General features: G+C 48.0%; 2 protein-coding genes and 1 non-coding gene across 3 annotated transcripts; 2 read left to right on the top strand and 1 right to left on the bottom strand.

The window, feature by feature from the left end:
- The first annotated feature begins 4,507 nt into the window (after positions 1-4,507).
- On the top strand, positions 4,508-4,579 carry GUITHDRAFT_t51. The gene has a single exon. It is a non-coding gene; the product is annotated as a tRNA-Asp (tRNA).
- A 5,446-nt stretch (positions 4,580-10,025) lies between these two features.
- On the top strand, positions 10,026-10,328 carry GUITHDRAFT_46439 (hypothetical protein; the record flags this gene model as incomplete). The annotated part of the gene is made up of 1 exon (XM_005831855.1): positions 10,026-10,328. A coding segment is annotated over one exon (303 nt), but the record flags the coding sequence as incomplete, so codon positions are not given.
- A 4,384-nt stretch (positions 10,329-14,712) lies between these two features.
- Positions 14,713-17,927, bottom strand: GUITHDRAFT_108981 (hypothetical protein; the record flags this gene model as incomplete). Its single annotated transcript, XM_005831856.1, has 19 exons — positions 14,713-14,772; positions 14,817-14,862; positions 14,910-15,057; positions 15,107-15,503; positions 15,549-15,585; positions 15,639-15,777; positions 15,826-15,919; positions 15,966-16,025; positions 16,074-16,451; positions 16,722-16,775; positions 17,012-17,062; positions 17,120-17,191; positions 17,247-17,315; positions 17,378-17,425; positions 17,498-17,530; positions 17,580-17,630; positions 17,681-17,725; positions 17,775-17,838; positions 17,884-17,927. 19 exons carry the CDS (start codon positions 17,925-17,927, stop codon positions 14,713-14,715), a joined length of 1,890 nt encoding a protein of 629 aa, XP_005831913.1.
- Positions 17,928-18,232: the final 305 nt, after the last annotated feature.

The following is an 18,232-nucleotide window of genomic DNA, read 5'->3' on the forward strand; positions in this document are numbered from 1 at the left end:
TTGTGAGAAGCAAGGGTTTCAGTGTGATTGCATTTCTCACACCTGTATTCCAATACGTTGTCAGAGAAATAATCTGAAACCAAATCCTGCAATCGAAGTTTGTTTTCTTGATCCTGCAAAGTATTAGCAATTTTTTTATATTGCAAGAATGAAACATGAGAAACGGTAAGATTTACCAAGTCAATATCTGGAATTGGAAGGGAGATTTCTCGGAAACATTCCTTTTTGTTGCGATTGTACTTGCAAGCAGTGTTGCGGCACTGCAATCTGTGAATGACCTGACAGACAAACTTATTTGTGCAAAGTGCAAGTTTCTAAAACTTACTTCGAAGCCCATATTGTCATCAACAGTATTACATACAGGAAAACTCCGTGTCAACTTTTTTGACTTCAAACTTTTCTCAAGCTTTGATAGATAAGTCAGTCCACACGAACACGGTTAGTTTTCGTCAATCAACCCTTTTCAGCTCCATCGAAATGGCATCGAGACAATTTGTATAGAATTCATGCGCATCTTGTTGTTCTTGACCAGCGAATTGCTTAGATCTGACACAAACACTCACAAAAGAATCAGTCACCCTGAAGGCAACCTCTTTCCGACAGCTTCTTTCAAAGGTCTCAAATCAAGAACACCATGGTTTTTACTCTGTGTCTGAGAGGTTCATATTGTGAGCAGACTTTAGACTTTGTGAACTTTGTGCATATATCATGCCTGTTTTGATATCCCTCGCAGAGCGTTGAAAATGTGTAGCCTTAAGCCGACATGAATATAATCCTCGGTTTTCAATCCTGTCTTCAGTATAGTAGAAATACTGAATAATTAGAAAAATTAACGCCCAATCATTGATTTCCAATTAAATGTGGCTACCTTTCAATGTCATGCACAAAAGTCTTGAGATTCACAAGTACACTTGTGATGGCTGCCATGTAGCAGGAGTTTCCGATGTTCCGGAAGCCCGAGAGCTGTAAGGGTTTCCCATAAAAGTTTGTCATTTTAGTTTGTTCTTTATTTGGAGTGCTGATAACTCCTGTAGTCTGGTATGACGGAATCAATTTCACACATTGACTTCTATGCAAACCTTGATCTTAGGAGAGCTTCCTAATTTGGATGCTGTTGAAACATAAATATCCTTGAGGTTATCGATGTGTTCAATTTTCTTTGTAAGGCTTGTCTTCACTAAAGCACCAGCCCTTTTGCTTCCCATCCTTTCAATTCTTGAAATTTCATCCTGAAGTTGAGTTGAAATTGATATACGACACCAAACACAAAGTAGAATGCAATCAGCTAAAAAGAAATTCATACCTTCGACATTTGTTTCTTTTCTCCACTTGATAATGGCCCTGAACATTGTTGTACGACAACGGAAGGAACTGTACCATCACATCGGATAAATAGATTCGGAAATCCCATTAAATCCTGCGCTGACTCTGCTACCTTTATCAAGTTGTCAAATTGAGACCTTTTAGTTTTGTTGGTGACTCGCAAATATAGAGGACACTCCACCACTCCATTCAATCCATGGACCGAGAAGACTATCTTAAAACTGGTATGATCACTGTCTACACGAGAGACGGTCCGAAGTCTCTGGTGTCTCACTGTTGTTGTTCCATTGACAACACATCGCACGAAAAACATTGGCGCATTCCTTCCAGTGTGATAAGCAACCCACAGACAGTCTCCCTGTATTCACAGTTCACTCGTAGTAAATGGGCACAAATAGACTACCTTTGATGTTTCCATCTGTGCTCCAGTATACAGCAAGTCTCCAAATACCCAAAAGTCGGTTGAAAGATGTTGGAACTCATGCTCACAACCCATGGTCCCAAGTGTCTCGGCAAGGCCAGGAAAAAGCTTCGTTTGCTGCTGAGGATAGAGATTTCGCCTGCATACAGCACCAAATAGTCAGTTGTTGCTTTTGCAATGAGGCCATGGGTACAATTGATGAATGAACTTCAACAAACTCAGGTATTCAAATGGAATTCGGAAGGCTATGGCTCTTGAAATAAAAAGCAGTTCTCTACTGCCACCGCCAATCCATGCTTGCCTCTCTTATATTTAGGTATTCGTGCTTGTCGATTCATGCTCACTCGCTCCCACGCACTTTTCCTCCTGCCGCCTTTCTCCATCATACGCTTGCATGAAACAACACAGCACCATACGCGCGGGAACAAGCCCTTCCACACAACCATTCCCTACCCTACCTACAGCAGGAAATATTGAGGGTAGTGGTACTAAAGGTTCGGAAGGCTCATCCGGCCGTGAACGTGAACTTCGGAACTTGCCACCCGGGCCGGGCCGTCTGAGTCTTTCCTAAGTTACCGTACTCAAACGGTTATGTTGAACTTAAACTTGAACAGTGACTGCCACGGATCACTGCCACGGAACGAGCCTCCGTGGGACTCCGGCGAGGACGATGATCAGCAGAGCCTGAACCCGGCACGGCTGCCCGGCAGGAGGGCAGTGGCCGCCGGCGTTGAAAAGCGAAGGCCCTGATTGGGGGATGCCGGCGTTGAAAAGCGAAGGCCCTGATTGGGGGATGCCTGACTCAGTGAGTCAATGAGCTGACGACCGTACCTACCGTACTGTAGTTCTCGACTCTCATTTATCCTCAGAGACACCGTGACGGTCGGGACGGCGCGGGGATGATTGCCGCCGTCCGTAAAATAAGCCGGGGCGGCCATGCTACCCGTAGGCACAGCAGGCTTGCGGCGAGGCCGAGCCTGGGCCTCGCGGCGCGGCCTGACCGTGTGGGTGACCGTGACCATCATGGCATCCGAGGCCGGCGCGGCCGCACCCGCGGCTGGTGACAGTGTCGACATTATCGCTGTGTAATTTATATCGGAAGTTGTGCAGGGCTGATAATGAGAGTCACGGTGACGGTGAGTGCTAGCGAGCTTTCAAAGTTTGAATCGACCCTTGAAGGCTAAGTGACTGCAAGAAAGGACCGTTCAGTAACAAACTTCGTCAGCCAGGTCACGACATTATTGCCATAGAACAGTCCGATCTTCATCGATTTATCGCTCCTTCACTGGATTGTGCCATGATAGAAAATAGAGAACGGTGACGGACGAGGCGACAAAGGCTCTGCTCAGGAATGAGGCAAGACCTCAGGCATCAACTTGCGCTCCTTCACGAGGCAGGACACGCGGGACACGGAATTTCCCATGTTGTTTACAGCTTCTGTTTGTTCCTTGAGTTGAGCCTCGTGAGAAGCTAGATTTCTGAGAGGCTAGGCTTCTGCGAGGCTAGGCTTCTGAGAGGCTAGGCTTCTGCGAGGCTAGGCTTCTGAGAGGATAGGCTTCTGAGAGGCTAGGCTTCTGAGAGGATAGGCTTCTGAGAGGATAGGCTTCTGAGAGGCTAGGCTTCTGAGAGGATAGGCTTCTGAGAGGATAGGCTTCTGAGAGGCTAGGCTTCTGAGAGGCTAGGCTTCTGAGAGGCTAGGCTTCTGAGAGGCTAGGCTTCTGAGAGGCTAGGCTTCTGAGAGGCTAGGCTTCTGAGAGGCTAGGCTTCTGAGAGGCTAGGCTTCTGAGAGGCTAGGCTTCTGAGAGGCTAGGCTTCTGAAAGGCTGGGCTTCTGAGAGGCTAGGCTTCTGAGAGGCTAGGCTTCTGAGAGGCTAGGCTTCTGCGAGGCTAGGCTTCTGCGAGGCTAGGCTTCTGAGAGGATAGGCTTCTGAGAGGCTAGGCTTCTGAGAGGATAGGCTTCTGAGAGGCTAGGCTTCTGAGAGGCTAGGCTTCTGAGAGGATAGGCTTCTGAGAGGCTAGATTTCTGAGAGGCTAGGCTTCTGCGAGGCTAGGCTTCTGAGAGGCTAGGCTTCTGAGAGGCTAGGCTTCTGAGAGGCTAGGCTTCTGCGAGGCTAGGCTTCTGAGAGGCTAGGCTTCTGAGAGGCTAGGCTTCTGAGAGGCTAGGCTTCTGAGAGGCTAGGCGTTCGGAGACAATCTTGTCGATCTGGGCCTCCGACGGCCAAATCTTCCGCCGTTTCCCAGATTGAGAAACACCTGCTGATGTAGACTAGCGGTCCCGGTTGCACCTCAGTTTCAATGAGGACCAGGAGATGATCGAACTGTGAGCGAGAAACATGTATGCACTGCACCTATTTCTCTGCATGTTCGGCAGTTCTCGACATTTTCATTCGTTTTCCTCATTAGGAGAGCACTTGATAAAAGCACGAGAGCAGAAAAGAAGGCACGTAGTTGGGGTGGGGTGGTGGTGGAGGGCGGGGGAGCGAGAGTGAGGACGCAAGAAGGGCAAGAATTACTGGCTGTGGAAGTACAGGTTTGGTTTTTGTGAGATGATTCTCCACACCCCTTCGGCCCCGCAACATGCACGACGCTGTAAGAGGAGGAAGACGACAAGGAGAGAGGAAAGGGAGGAGCGGGACCAGGAAAGGTCATGAACATGAACATGAACATGCAGCAGCGTCATGACGCAAGTGAATTGACCATGGCTATATAGCAAACTAACATGGCAGATCTGCCAAGGCGAGCGCAACAACGTGCGCTTCTGACTGCCGTGTTAGTATAGTGGTCAGTATCCCCGCCTGTCACGCGGGAGACCTGGGTTCAATTCCCAGACGCGGCGACCCACAGGGTGGTCCTTCCTGAAACAAGGAAGTTCTTTTTGCGCTGAGTCACCCAAACAAGGCTCACACTGCCATGATAAGTTTTTTCCTTTCGAAGTCACCGTTGCACTGTCACGGTCGCACGTTTCACCGGGCCGGCCCGGCGGGGCCGCTTCCCTGGCAACTTGAATTCGGGAGTCTTGCTACACACACGTCGGACACCATTTTTTTTGTCTTCGGCGTTCATGACTGGCCTGAGCCTGGCATGCGGCCCGCGGCCCCATGGGCCTGGAAATTCGGAACCCGGTTACCGGCGTTAGTTCTAGGCTCCCGGCGTTTGGGCCCGGGATCGGACAGCGGCGGCGCGCACTGCCTGTGCCTGTGGCACTGAGGATCATCCGGCCCCGGCGTCGCAGGGCGGCCCGGTGACCCGGCGGCCCGGTGACCCGGCCGGGCGGCCCGGTGCACCCGGCTGAGGCCCATCCGATCGGACTTTGTTCAAGTAAAAGTTTTCGAAAAAGGCGTACCTACCCCCTTTTCTTACCACAACTTGATAGCACCCCTAGCTCCCCATGAAAGTCGGAGAACCCACCCGTCTCCTTCGGCCATCAACAGCACCATATCCTTCAATGCATATCACCCCTACCCCCTGTTTCTCACCTTGTACCTGTTGTACCCGCTGCGGTAAGGCACAGGCTCAAGGACAGCCCTCCTTCACACCAGAGTCCTCTCACAATCGAAACTTTGCTGTATTTTATCATACCCTTTCCCCACGCGCTCCTTTGCCACCCCTCAAAATCAATACCCCACCCCTCAAGAAACTTGGTTTTAGCAGATTTCACCTCCCACCACCCCAATTTTTGAAGATTCCACATTCTAGATGCAAGTTCGACCCCCACCCCATTAGCCACCACCCCACCTCCTCTTAAATGCCTGGACCAACCCCTTCGTGCATGCTGACCATCCGCAAGGCAGCGCCGCGGAGATGGCGCAACCTCAGCTGCATTTCCCAACAATTTCGTGCTTGACATATGCATCTTACCATAACTTCCATTGGTATTTGTACTCGTCCTTCTCTCCTCCCTGTATTTTATCTCAAACTGTTGTGCAAATCTCCCTCGGATGGAGACTTGTGGACATGTGTTGCTCAACAGTGATAGAACAAGAGTTAGGATTTTTCTATTTTTTTTCTTTGTATGTTTGTAAGATTTTCATGTGGATTTCCTTGTGCATCTTATTGTCATCGTTTCTACCTTCAAATACCCCCTCTTTGTTCAATGATTTCTGGTTAAATGCTTGGTACATTGGTATCGCACATGGTTTGGGATGTTGTTGTGCTTGGATTCCAAAGTCTTACCTTGATCTTGAAACAGGAATGTTGATTTTGTTGGGATGAACGATTAGTATGAAAGCTCGAAGAGGATCGTCTTCAACTGATTGAGACCTCAAAATGGAAGACGACCAGTCAAGCCAAAGCGATATGAATGTAAGTTTATCTTTCTTATTGCGTTTGCGAACTAATGCTTTATTTCCATCTTTATTTCCATCTTTGTTCGAATCCTAATTTCTCCCTCCTGTTGCTTTATTATTCTTTTCCTTTCTTTTCCTTCCTTTCGCTCTGGCTTTGATATCTGCGTTGTTGGGGTAACAGATTCCTGAACAATTGTCTGGTGAATTCGATAACGAGGCGGTTCCCATGCAACTTGTTGGATCACCACCTGTTCCCTCGTTTATGTCCAATATTGGGAATTCTAGCTTCATAGCCGGTTCTCAAGATTCGAATGGTAAGCCATCCGCTCGAGTGCTAAATGCGATTCACGTTACATTTTTTGCGAGCAGCAAGTTTTTCTTTTACCATTCAACAGTCAAGTGCTAGTGTTCTTGGGATGTCTTCATCAACTTCAAATTTACAGGTAGTTGCATCGTATTTCAATTCCGTCAGGCCCAATATTGATCTTTTGCTTGACGCAGATTCATCAATTGAACGACTCTGGCGACAATTCTTCGCATATCTGGATGGGTGCGTCGGGACCATCGTTTTTGACATTAGGCACCCAGTCTGCATCTGGCCATTTTTTGGGCCTAAACGAGCAAGAGCACTCAAGTCGACAAGGGTTTGTCTCTGCGATCATTTCAACCTGGCTTGATGCATACTCAAGGCGTGGATCTGATGTTCCCAGTTTGATCTTGAACAATGCATCCATTTCACCTTCCAATTTTGTATTATGACTGTGATTGGTCACTTGCGCTGATTCCACGTTAGAACATTGGAGCCGATGTTCAATTAAGGGAGCTCGTGGAGGAAACAATATCCGGCCGTTCAGCTCTGATGCATGAAGGATTGATACGAGGCGCAGGCTAGTGCCTATTCGACACAAGGAAGTTTGCTTGAATTTACGTTTTCACAGAGTCGCGCATCTCGTCAAATGCTGTTGCATTTAATTCGAACGGCAAATGTCCAATGATTCCACGGACGGTTGACCGTCTCATCGAATTCTTCTTGTTGTAATTTTTTCCACAGGAAGAAGAGTGGAATAAGATTGTTGAAAAGATATGTAATAAGGTCTCTTCGAGACCCCTTTCCCTATCGATATTGGAGGAAATTCAGCAGTCTATGCATGTATTGGTGGTTTAAGAGAGATTTGCACCTGATGATACATGTTAGATTCTGATAGACGGGAGGAAAGCACTGAAATTGCGACGTTCTATGGCATTGCGGAAGGGAGATATTGTGTGCATACAGCTTTGTGTGTGGATGTGTACTGACGTGGTGAAAGGTACTTGTATGCAATGAAGGAGATGACTCCATCGCACCAAGAAGAGGAATAATTGAGTCTGAGAATTCAGATGGAACGTGAGTTTATCCTGAATGCTTGCTTCTCGATCATTTTCCACTGCGATCATATCCGTTGAACATGACTGAGAGTATTTTTATATAGCTACACGATCAAATTTCACAGTTCACCCAATGAAACTATGAGAGTGGAGGCCTCACAAGTCAGAGCCTTACATCGATGGACTTCTGCGAGCTCATCTTCGAATTTTCGGGCAAATCAATATTTGCTACAGGTTTGAACTTCCTCTAGACTGTTTTGATCTGTTGCAATCGTTCTGCACTCATTTCAATCGGATATGATTGCCTTCTAATGCTTAATCTTGATCAGAGAGCAATTCCAGCTCGTGACCCAAACTTGGTCAATGAGTTTTTGAAAGAGGGAGCCGATCCCAACGTTACTGATGAATCGGGGAATCCTGCTATTCTAGTCGCTATCAACAAGAAATGCCCTGTTGAAATTGTTGGTGCTCTGCTACGGGCTGGAGCTGATCCTGATGTATCTCCTGACAAACTTTCACCTTTACAGGTTGATTTCCGTCAATATGTCATGTGTCTATGATAACTTTGGTTGTAGGCTGCTGTGAATATGCAGGATGCCGATTATGTCTCCTGTCTCCTTGAACATGGTTGTGATGCAACAAGTGTCGATTTGAGCAACCTTGACGTGGATGGAGGTAAAATCAGTAAAATGGTATGTTGTATTGATTTGCTACTTGCTCTGGCTATTGCACATTTTGGTAATAAGAAAATTACACAGATCTTGGAGTATCAATCAACTTCACTTTCCAGCGAAAGAAGAGCTTTGTTGCAAAATCAAGGTGGTTGAACAGTTCGTGGTGAAGTACAAGATGTTGAATATTTGTTTTTTTTCACAGCTATTGCGAAAATCCTCCCGCTTGTTATTTCTGTTGGCAGCTCGCAAAATGATGTTACTGTTCTTCTTACCATTGTCGGATTTTTGAGTTATATGCTGGACAAGCTCTCAACCTCATTGCTCTGCAATGTGTTACCCGCCATCAACGATTCTGAGGTTTCACACCTTGCCTTTCGTAACACAGAAAATCTATATGAAATTATGCTGCAACAAATTCGTGGTGATGGATGCGATTCATTGGATGCCATATTTTGCCTACTGCGAATCATCTTTTGTTTGATAGACAAAGTACCAAATCACTATCAACTTTTAAGGTACTTCAGAACTTTTGAATATGTGCTGTTGTGTGTGATCTTGGAATTTCAGGAAAGTTGGGTTGATCAGATGGGTCGAGCGTTTGTCCAATGCATCGCAAACCAAACAAGATGTTCAAGCTGGTCTCTTGATCTCCAAGAGTGGGAAAATAAAAGAGAAGCATATTACCAAATTGGCACAGGACATCCTTTCAAAGGCACCTCCGTTTCCCCAGGAGTCTAGTTTGTGTGCGAATCTACGAAATGCTTGTCAGGAAATTCGCTCGGGGCAACCAGAGGGCTTTAGGAATCTTTCAGCAACGCTAATGTCCTCGAAATATTCTTGTCCACAGGAAATAGTTTCCTCTGCATTGCCATCAGTTCTTTTGCAAGCGTTGGATGGTGATGGTGAGATGCACAAAGAACAATGGAGGAATTTCAACTCTGCTTTTGCTCCATTTGAAGAGGTCATACAAAGCGACTCGAGCGTTACGAGTAACGCGAATGTTGGGAATACGGGCCTGAAGATTGATTATCTTATTCGACCGCTAATAGATCTCATCAGTTCTGAGGAAGTTTGGCCACTAACTGCCATGGGATCTGATGATTTGCAAGATCTTACGCGTCCGGTCAAGCTTGACCTATTTCCGCGAAGTATGCCGGGATCGGAATGTGATGCGCAACCAAAACCGGTCCTTGGAGTTCCCTCTTTATCACTTCACGTCGAACCTCTACTGTATGTTTGAATTTGTCATGAAGCAATCTGTATACTAATTCGATTCGTTGGAAACCATAGGCGGATTGAAGAGCTGCAGCGTCATTTCCTGCGCATCTGTACACCACCAACCAAATACATTGCATTCTGTCACTACATATTGGGTTCGAAAATTGAAGAAAGGCCGGCAGGAGCCAGTGGTTCAAGTTTTCGGCGGGCTCAAGTAAATCCGATTCTAGAGATGTAATACTCTTATCCATTTGACTGCAGGTTGTCGGATTTCAAATGCTTCCATCAGAAAGTATCCGTGAAAAAATGACAAGCGATACAGATGCAGCAGATGTTAAAATGGATGAAAATGTGGAAATTGCACTTGACCCAACGACACAGGCTTCTTGCCTGTCTGTCAGTGAGGATGGGAATAATCTTGTCGTTACGTGCATCAGCAAAGGAAGTCCTGCTGGTACAGTCCAGGCAAATCGAGCTTTTAGCAGGTCCATCGATGGCCCGGTAAGACTTAAGTGTCCATGTGTGAAAATATACTATTCTTCGCTTTTATTTGTCCACATGTCTTTCTTTTGTGTCATTCTAGTTACCCACTTCCTCCTACACGATGGTATTCTGTTCCTCCTGAATTGCTGTCAGTCTTGGTCTTGTTCTATGTTTCATCGATGACGAACGAGCTTATGCGAGAACGCAGATTGCGTATTTCGAGGTGATGATCCGCAAGCGGGGCCCATCAGGTGCCATTGGTGTTGGCTTAGCTCGAGCTGGATACTCAAACAATAAGATGCCTGGATGGGAACCAGTAAGTCACGCGTGGCATGGTGACGATGGCTGTACGTTTAACAGTTGTGGTACCGGAACTCCGCTCTCGTCGCCTTGGAGCGAGGGAGATGTCATTGGCTGTGGAATAGATTTCAATCGCTCTTCTTTGTTCTTTACTCGCAATGGAGTACTGCAAGGGCAACCGATTCGTATTGTTGATACCAGTGGCCTTCACACAACTGTTGGTTTTCAGACGAAAGGCGAATGTGTGTCAATCAGTTTCAAGCCTCCTTTCTTCTACGATTTATCAACTCATGACATCAGCCCTCCTCGAATTCCGATTCACACTATCAAATACCTCGATGGAGCACAGGAAGAAAGATTTGTGAACTTACTTGGACGAGAATTCTTCATCAGGGATATGCCATCTCATGGTGATTGGGGCGATGGAATACGCAAGAAATTTTCGTATTTCTGTGCGCATGGAATTGCAAGCCCAGAAGTGAAAAGCTTTCTGGCATGGATTAAAGCGCAGCTCTCTATGAATGGAAGAATGCTGTCTGCAAGTGTTTTATCAGAGTCCGAGGTCAAAAGATTAGTGAAGCATGGATGGGGTAGAGAGCTCCTCTGCGAACTGGACTTCAAGTTTAATGAAGACGGTACGGTTTCAGGTTCGGATTTGGATTCAAGGAAGGTGCAGGCACTTCTCGAGATTTTGGAGGACTTCAGCATCGGGAAATCAGATGAGGCAATGGCTGTGGAGACAAAGGCAGACACAGAACCCACGCGTAATCAGACTGTGTTGATAGTGATCCCAGAAGGATTTCCACCCGAATTGTTCTTTGAGGAGGTCGAAGAACATCTGAGACACGCTTTGTCGCAAGCTGATCCACTGGTAGCGCCAGCGTCAGGACATCTTGGGGATCCATACAAGTGGCCTGATCGAGGGTTTGACCATGAAGAAGCTTGGTACGAATCTCTTATGACAGCCTTAGCAGAGGTGCAAACTGGAGCCATTGCTCGAGGGCAGACGCAGTATGAGGCAGAGACTTTGGTCTCGAGACTTTCCTCGGTGGTGCAATGTCGCATAGTTACAGATGACTCGCAAGATTACACTCTCCGTGCGCGAGAGGTCAAGCGATCACAGGGTGGGGCAGGGTCTGGATTGACTATAGGAGACAGGGTTCAAGTCAGCACTGGAGAGAAGGAGTGGGTAACAGGGACGCTTCTGATGGTCGAAGACGCGAACCGTTTCGGGGTTATCTGCGATGATGGGAGCTGGCTCTCGATGATTCCTCAAGATCATATCAAGGGACTCAAAAATGCTGGTCGGGGGGTTGGAAATCGGAGGGCCCTGGCGCCAGACATTCATGAGCTCATGGTGTCGCACGTTCGTGATGCACGAATGTTAGAGCAACTTGCTGTCTTCACAGGGGCGCAGACACGACCAACTGCAGATTTGAGGCGAAAGTTTTCATGCTTTGAGGTGGGAGACATTAATAGAGACGGCTACACCGCTCCCAAACGAAGGCTAGAGATGTGGAATTCAAGCCAGGTGCCCATGACGGAAGATTTTGGTCAGTCAAAGACTATCGTGTTGCCGCCCAAGCCCTTGAAGGTAGAATTCGACGTTCCTCAACAAGGAGGTGAGATGATCAAAGTCAAGAGTGCTTCGCAACTCTCTGCTGCTCTCGAGAAGTCCAAGTCTTCCTTCGTAGGCATCCTCGTGGTAGATGCACAGGCGCGTCCACCTTCAGGCCAGTCGTGGCCTCCACCGATCAAGAGCGCAAGCAGCCTAATCAAATCGTTAGCTCAAAGGTTTGGAAACGGAAAGTTTTTGAGAATCTTATCGGGAACCACACCGGAATGCCTAGATCAGCTTGGAATACCGAGAGGCAGCTTCCAACCATACTTCATGCTGTATGCGTCTGGACAAGAAGAGGCAAGATGGCAGCAGAACAAGCAATTCGAACTGATATGGGAGCCTTGTCATGAGAACAAGGCCGTATCTCATTCGCCATCAGCTGCAGCTTTCTTAAAGCGGACGATTCACAGGAACGAGTTTGCTTCATTCATAGAACGAGCAATCGACACTTGGCACTATGATGAGAAACTCCGGTCTCCGAGCTCCAGCGCGATTGAATCGTTCAAGACGGTACATCAGAGCTTACAGGGAACCAACACAGGCGACGTGGCTCCGGCTAGTTACATCCTGCACTACTCTATGCGGTTTCTTGAAGGAGACATCGATGATTGGTGTAGCGACATGTTCGAAGTACAGGACGGAGCACGAAAAGGTCGCGCCCAACACGCCATGAGCTTGGAAGATTGTGAATCCACCCGAGACGTCTGGAATTCCAACTGTGTGAAACTCAATGATCCAGTGAAACAAGCTTTAGAGGTTGTCAAACTTCTTTACAGGAGAGTTGGCAAATTCAGTGGAAATCAAAAGAGTTGGCAAAGTGTATGGCTCACAAAGAGGCTGTCATGTCAATTGCAAGATGCGCTGTCGTTTTGTTCCTGCTCTCTTCCTGCCTGGTGCATGAGCATCCCGAGAGTCGTTCCTTTTCTGTTCTCGCTTGATGCCAGGCAACGACTGTTGGACTGTTGTGGATTTGGATCTTCTCATGCCGTCTATCGTTTCCAAGAGTGGAAGGTTGCAGCCTACCGCAGCAAGCATGCAGACAGCATGAGGTCAGCGCAGCAGCAGCTAGCGAGAGCTCGCGAGCAGCAAGACATTGATGGGATTTCACGGGCCACTGACGATCTAGATGACATTGAGAGGAGGATGTACAATAAGAGGATCGGAGCCATCGCTTCTGATCTCGCAAGGGTTTCTCGAGGAAACATCCTCGAGAATGCGATGCGCTTATTCGACGTGCATCACGCCTCGAAGCATCTCCTGGAGGTGCAGTTCCATGAAGAGGATGGCTTCGGCTCAGGAGTCACGCAGAACTTCTACGAAGCTGTTTCAGTCGCTCTGCAGGTCCGCAAGCTCAACCATCAGAACAAGCTATGGATCTCCGATGGACATGACGCCGAGTATGCGATGGAGCCGGACGGCCCTTTCAAATACCTCACTAACCCTGACGGCTTGTTCCCTCAACCTCTGCCTGAGAACGCATCGCCGGATCTCGTGTCCTCGCTTGAAAAACAGTTTCGATTTATGGGCAGACTTTTCGCGAAGGCGTGCAGGGACAAGTTCACGGTACCTCTGCCTCTCCATCCGCACTTCTTTCGAACTTTGCAGAATGTGTTTAATGAGTCTCCTCTAGAGCTCTTGGCAACTTTCAACAAGGGGAGAGAAGCGTTGCTCCCTTCAGACGACTGGTCGTCGCTGCATCTTGTTGATGCTTACTGTGCAATAGTATCTGATTTAAAGGCACAATGTGCAAATGTGAATAGTGAGCAGCTTGACGCGGTCTACAAACAAGTGAAAGATCGGGAGTTCATGGCTACGTACCTGAATCGCTCGTATGAATGCTCTCTCAGTCAGTTCTGGGAGTCGTCAGAAGCCAAGTTTGTGGATCCGCTGACCAACTCCCCTCTGTGCACGAACGGAGAGAGCATCCAGTTGAGTGTGCAGAATCTTGAGAGATACGTGGAGCTTGTTGCGGACATGTGGTTCAACAAGGGGATCTGTAGACAGATCTCAGCTTTCAAGCAGGGCATCAACGATGTCTTCCCTTTCTCTGCCCTCCAGGTTCTTGGTGTGGTTCCTGCTCAGAGTTGACAAACTCGTGCAGATTTTCAGTGCGGCGGAAATCGAACTGATGCTCTGCGGCGAGAGGGTGATCGAGTGGGACAAAGCTTCGCTGGAACAGCATTTTAAGCTTGTCAGCAATGAGCAGGGTGATGCGTGGGGATGATGGAGAAGGAGAAGGTCTGACGGCCTGAGCGCAGGGTCAAGGTACACCAAAGAGAGTCCGCCGGTGCAGATGCTACTCGAAGAGCTTGTGTCCATGTCCAATGCGGACAGAGCAAGGTCGGTTGTCAGGCAGAACATTGAAGAAAGAGAGGGCGAGAGGTTCGAGGGGTGGAGAGCTCGAAGGAAGGAGGAGAATTTTGCAAGGGAGTTGAGGGGCAGGGCGAAAAAAGGAGGCGAAGGATACAACTCGAGGCTGACGTCTTGCAGGTTCCTCGACTTCGTGACTGCTTGTCCGCGGCTTCCTCCCGGTGTGTCGTCCTGCTCGGCATGTTGGAGGCTCACGATGATGCGGCAGGGGGCCTGGCGTCGCTCAGCATTGAGATAGCTCCTGAGACTCGATCGCGCTACCCGCGCAGTCGAACATGCTCGAAGCTCATGTGAGTTAAGAGGGGGCAACCTTGCTCTCTCTCATGGCGTTGCAGGTGGCTTCCAGCCTACTCCTCCCTTGCAGAGCTGCGCGAGCATATGCGAGCTGCGCTGATCAACGCCAAGGAAGGAGGGTTCCACGAGCACAACGAGGCGCTGGTGCTGACCAACGTCAGACCTCCGCCTGCGGGCGAGTCGCGATGACAAGAGACGTGGAAGAGCATGCAGGAGGAATGAAGGGACGAGTGGTGAGCAGAGATGAGGCGTGAGGAGCGAGGGGGATGAGATTCTCAAGTTTCATTTAAAACAAGTTATTGTGAGATCAATCCTGACACATCTTGTCGTGACAACTCTCAACATACAAGCGCGTCGCTCAGTCATCGACATCGTCTACTATCTCCACTTTCCGCCTGAACGCGATGGTCTTACTCTCCTGCCGCACACGTCACGTGCGCACAACAACCAGCTCAACCTGACCTGACGAGAATCGTCGCTGTGTTCTTGCTTTGCAATACTTCCGCCCCTGTCACCATAGTCAAGACAAGATGAGTTGCAACAGAGTAATTGTACCCATCTGCTGCTAAGTCCTCTTTTCCGGCAACACTTTCTCCAGCCTCCGCTTCCCCAACAGTTTTCTTTTCGTTTGAATGGGCAGCGTTGACGTTGGTGTCTTTGTCTTTCTTCTTCTTCTTCTTCTTCTTCTCACCCGCCTCTCCGTCTGCTTTCATGATCACCATCACAGTAAGCCTGCGACCTCATAGCCTTACCATGCCCGTCCTCTTGCCCTTCCTTGTCGCCCGCCTCACGTTTCAACTTGATTTTCTTTGCTTTCTTCTGCTCCTTGGCATCCGATTCTTCCTTACGCTTTCGATTTGCCTCCTCCTGATGACCATCTGCTGCTTCTTCTGGCAAGCTTGACAAGCTTCCGTTTCTCGCCTCCTCCTTCCCTGTGCCATCAACTACGGAGCTCTGCAACGTTCCAGCAGACACGAATGCAGCCAGTCCATCGTTGACGTGTCTGGATGGAGCAGCCAACTTGTTGCCTGGGTCATGCACGGGTTGCTTGTCTTCTTCCAAGCTCTTGCCTTGGTGCTCTCCCTCGCTTGATCCCTTGCGGTCGCTAATGGCAGCGTCTGCAGTCGAGACACTGTTGGAGGGTTGCCGCTGATGCAAGGGGTGAGGGAGCATGTAGGACAGCAAAGGAAAGACCTCGGCAGGTTTGGGAGGACGTTGAGCCGAACTCTCCCTGTGAATACGTTCTTCATCAGCACAGCTTCATAGGGAAATTTCAATTCCTACTTGGCGGACTTGATGTCATTTAGCGACTTGTCGTTTTCTTTCGAATGTTTCGAAAGTTTCTTTTCCTTCTTACCACTTTTGCTCTCATCAAGCTCGTCTCTCGGGGTCTCATTTGAATTTGTTTTGCTTTTGGTTACACCTGCTGGTTGCTCGTGAGACTCTCGACCAGCTGGACAACCGAACTTACCATCGGACGTGGCCATCGTGATGTTGAATTTCCCGTTTGACACAAAAACTTGATCCCGGCGTTGGGATTCTTGTGAAGAGGCCGTGGAGACAGGCTGCAAGTATAAGTAACGTGTCTGGAGATAAAGTGAGCCAACGTACCTGTTGCTGCGTATCTCTGTGCGAACTGTCTGTGAGATTCCTTGCAGTTGAAGCCTCCGCCTTTGCAGCAAATCAGCCAACAAATACGAAAGTTTAGTCCTGAAACACCTGTTGTTGAATATTATGCTCTTTCTCATTCAACTTGACTGATTGTGAGGGCATGGAGGCCTGATGCATCTGCTGCTGAGACGTTGGTTGCAATTCTTGTTGAGCTGATGAGATAGGAACATGCGCTTGAAATTGATTAGGTAGAGACATGTGCGTTTGCTCCTGCATCGGCTGCGGTTGCAAATTGAATGTTACGGGCTGTGCTTGTTGCGCGCTAGCTTGCATGTGCATCTGCAACAACTGCTGGATCTGTTGCTCTTGCTGAAGCTGCATTTGTTGAGGAATTTGTAACTGCTGCTGCATTTGTTGCATTTGCAATTGCTGCTGCTGCTGCTGCTGCATGTACTGGGCTTGTTGGAGTTGTTGGAGTTGGAGAAGCTGTCAAGAAAAATTGCAGATCATGAAGTATAAAAACAAAAACAACAAGAGGAAGCATTGGATCATGCGACAAAAACAAGAGCATGGAATGGAAACAATCATGACACAATGTTACAGCACTGAACGGATTACTAAAGATGAACAAGATCTTATTCATGGACCACCTGCAAGGAATGGGCACCCTGATTTAAAAATGAGTCCGCATCCTGTGGCACCATCCATCATCTTTCACGTTTCAAGTGGCATGGGCGACTTGATAGCCTCACTCACCATACGGATTTGAGGTGAGCTCTGTTGAAAAATTCCTTGCAAAGCCATGGACATCTGATGCATTCATGTCAAGATTTCCTTGACTATCACGAGAACAGAAAATTCAAAGAAGACAGGGAGGCAGGCAGCGAGGGATGCATCAAATCAATAAAAGATTTTGAAAGTACGTTTGGATCATCTGCTCTTGTAATTTGAGAGGCGAATCCACCCAAATCATCCGGCTTGGCCTATTTCAATCAAATACAACGAAGTAAATGCTGGATAATGCAATTGCATGAGAATTTCCATACCAAACTTTGATGCCCAGTCCCACCATGCGCGACAGCTTGCCTCTGCATCAGCTGCAAGCAACAGTAAGGATCGAGGATGGCAAAATCGAAACATATGTACGAAATCACCTGATTCATCAGATCCTGCACACCATTTATGTTTTGGACACCCTGCTGCGCCGAATAACTTGCCGGTATGGACTGCTCGAGACATTCAATCAAAGATCCTATCGCTTGCTACTTTCAATCGCTTGACCTGGAGCAAGCCGCCCTGGTTTTGAAGTTGTGATTGAGCCTGTAATTGTGCCAGTGCCAGCATGTTTTGCTGTCATAATGTGAGAAATGCGAAATCCCTAGTTCTCAAGTCGAATGGTACGATGGACACACCTGCACTAGCTGTGCTTGCGCAAAGTCGGGGGAAGATTGTTGAGCTTTCTGTAAACAAGAGACAGGTCAATGCCCATGCTTCCCTACGCGATAGCGGAAGAGCAAGAAAAGGAGGGTGACCTGCATGAGAGATTGTTGCGCTTGTGACAAGGCCTACAACCATACCATCAGCCATTATGGAGAGATAAACGTGATTGTTGACCTGCGCAGCAGAGAATTGATTCTGCGAAATCTCGTTTCCCGGGATATTTCCCTGGCCCACGTCATGTCGCAGCCTAGGAAATCCAAGAAGATTGTGAAAACCTGCTGATTCAGACCGAGGGCGCGTGCCAGTGCCGTAAGCTTGTCCTGCTTTCCCGCAAAGATTGGACCAAGTACAACAATGAGAAACACCAACCTGTGCCATGTTGTTTTGACCCGAAAACTGATTCATTGAGGTGAACGAAGGATTAGCGAGGGATCTGAACACATGTCAGCGTGTCCAAATTGAACAAGGAAATGGTTACTGAGGGAGTGACTGGGCAGCGGTTGACCCCATGAGGTTGTACATGCTCTGATCGTTTAAACCATTTGATTGCGGCAAACCGGGTGAGTTTTTCATGGCCTCAACCTGCATGGGCAAATTATTCTGATGAGGTATTAATAGCTTCAAACCTGAGCATTGTATGGAGAAAAATTCTGTTGATTGAAGCCAACTTGTCTATTCTGAGATGATTGGAGAAAATTTTGGCCCATCTGCCCAAAAATTCCCACACCCTGAGAGAAATTCACAGCATTTTGCGCATCATTTGAATTGATGTTCATGGAGTTGGGATCATTCCATCCCTGAGTGAGGCCATTTTGCAAAAGATGTTG

This window comes from Guillardia theta, assembly GCF_000315625.1.
Source record: "Guillardia theta CCMP2712 unplaced genomic scaffold GUITHscaffold_37, whole genome shotgun sequence".
Taxonomy (NCBI): domain Eukaryota; class Cryptophyceae; order Pyrenomonadales; family Geminigeraceae; genus Guillardia; species Guillardia theta.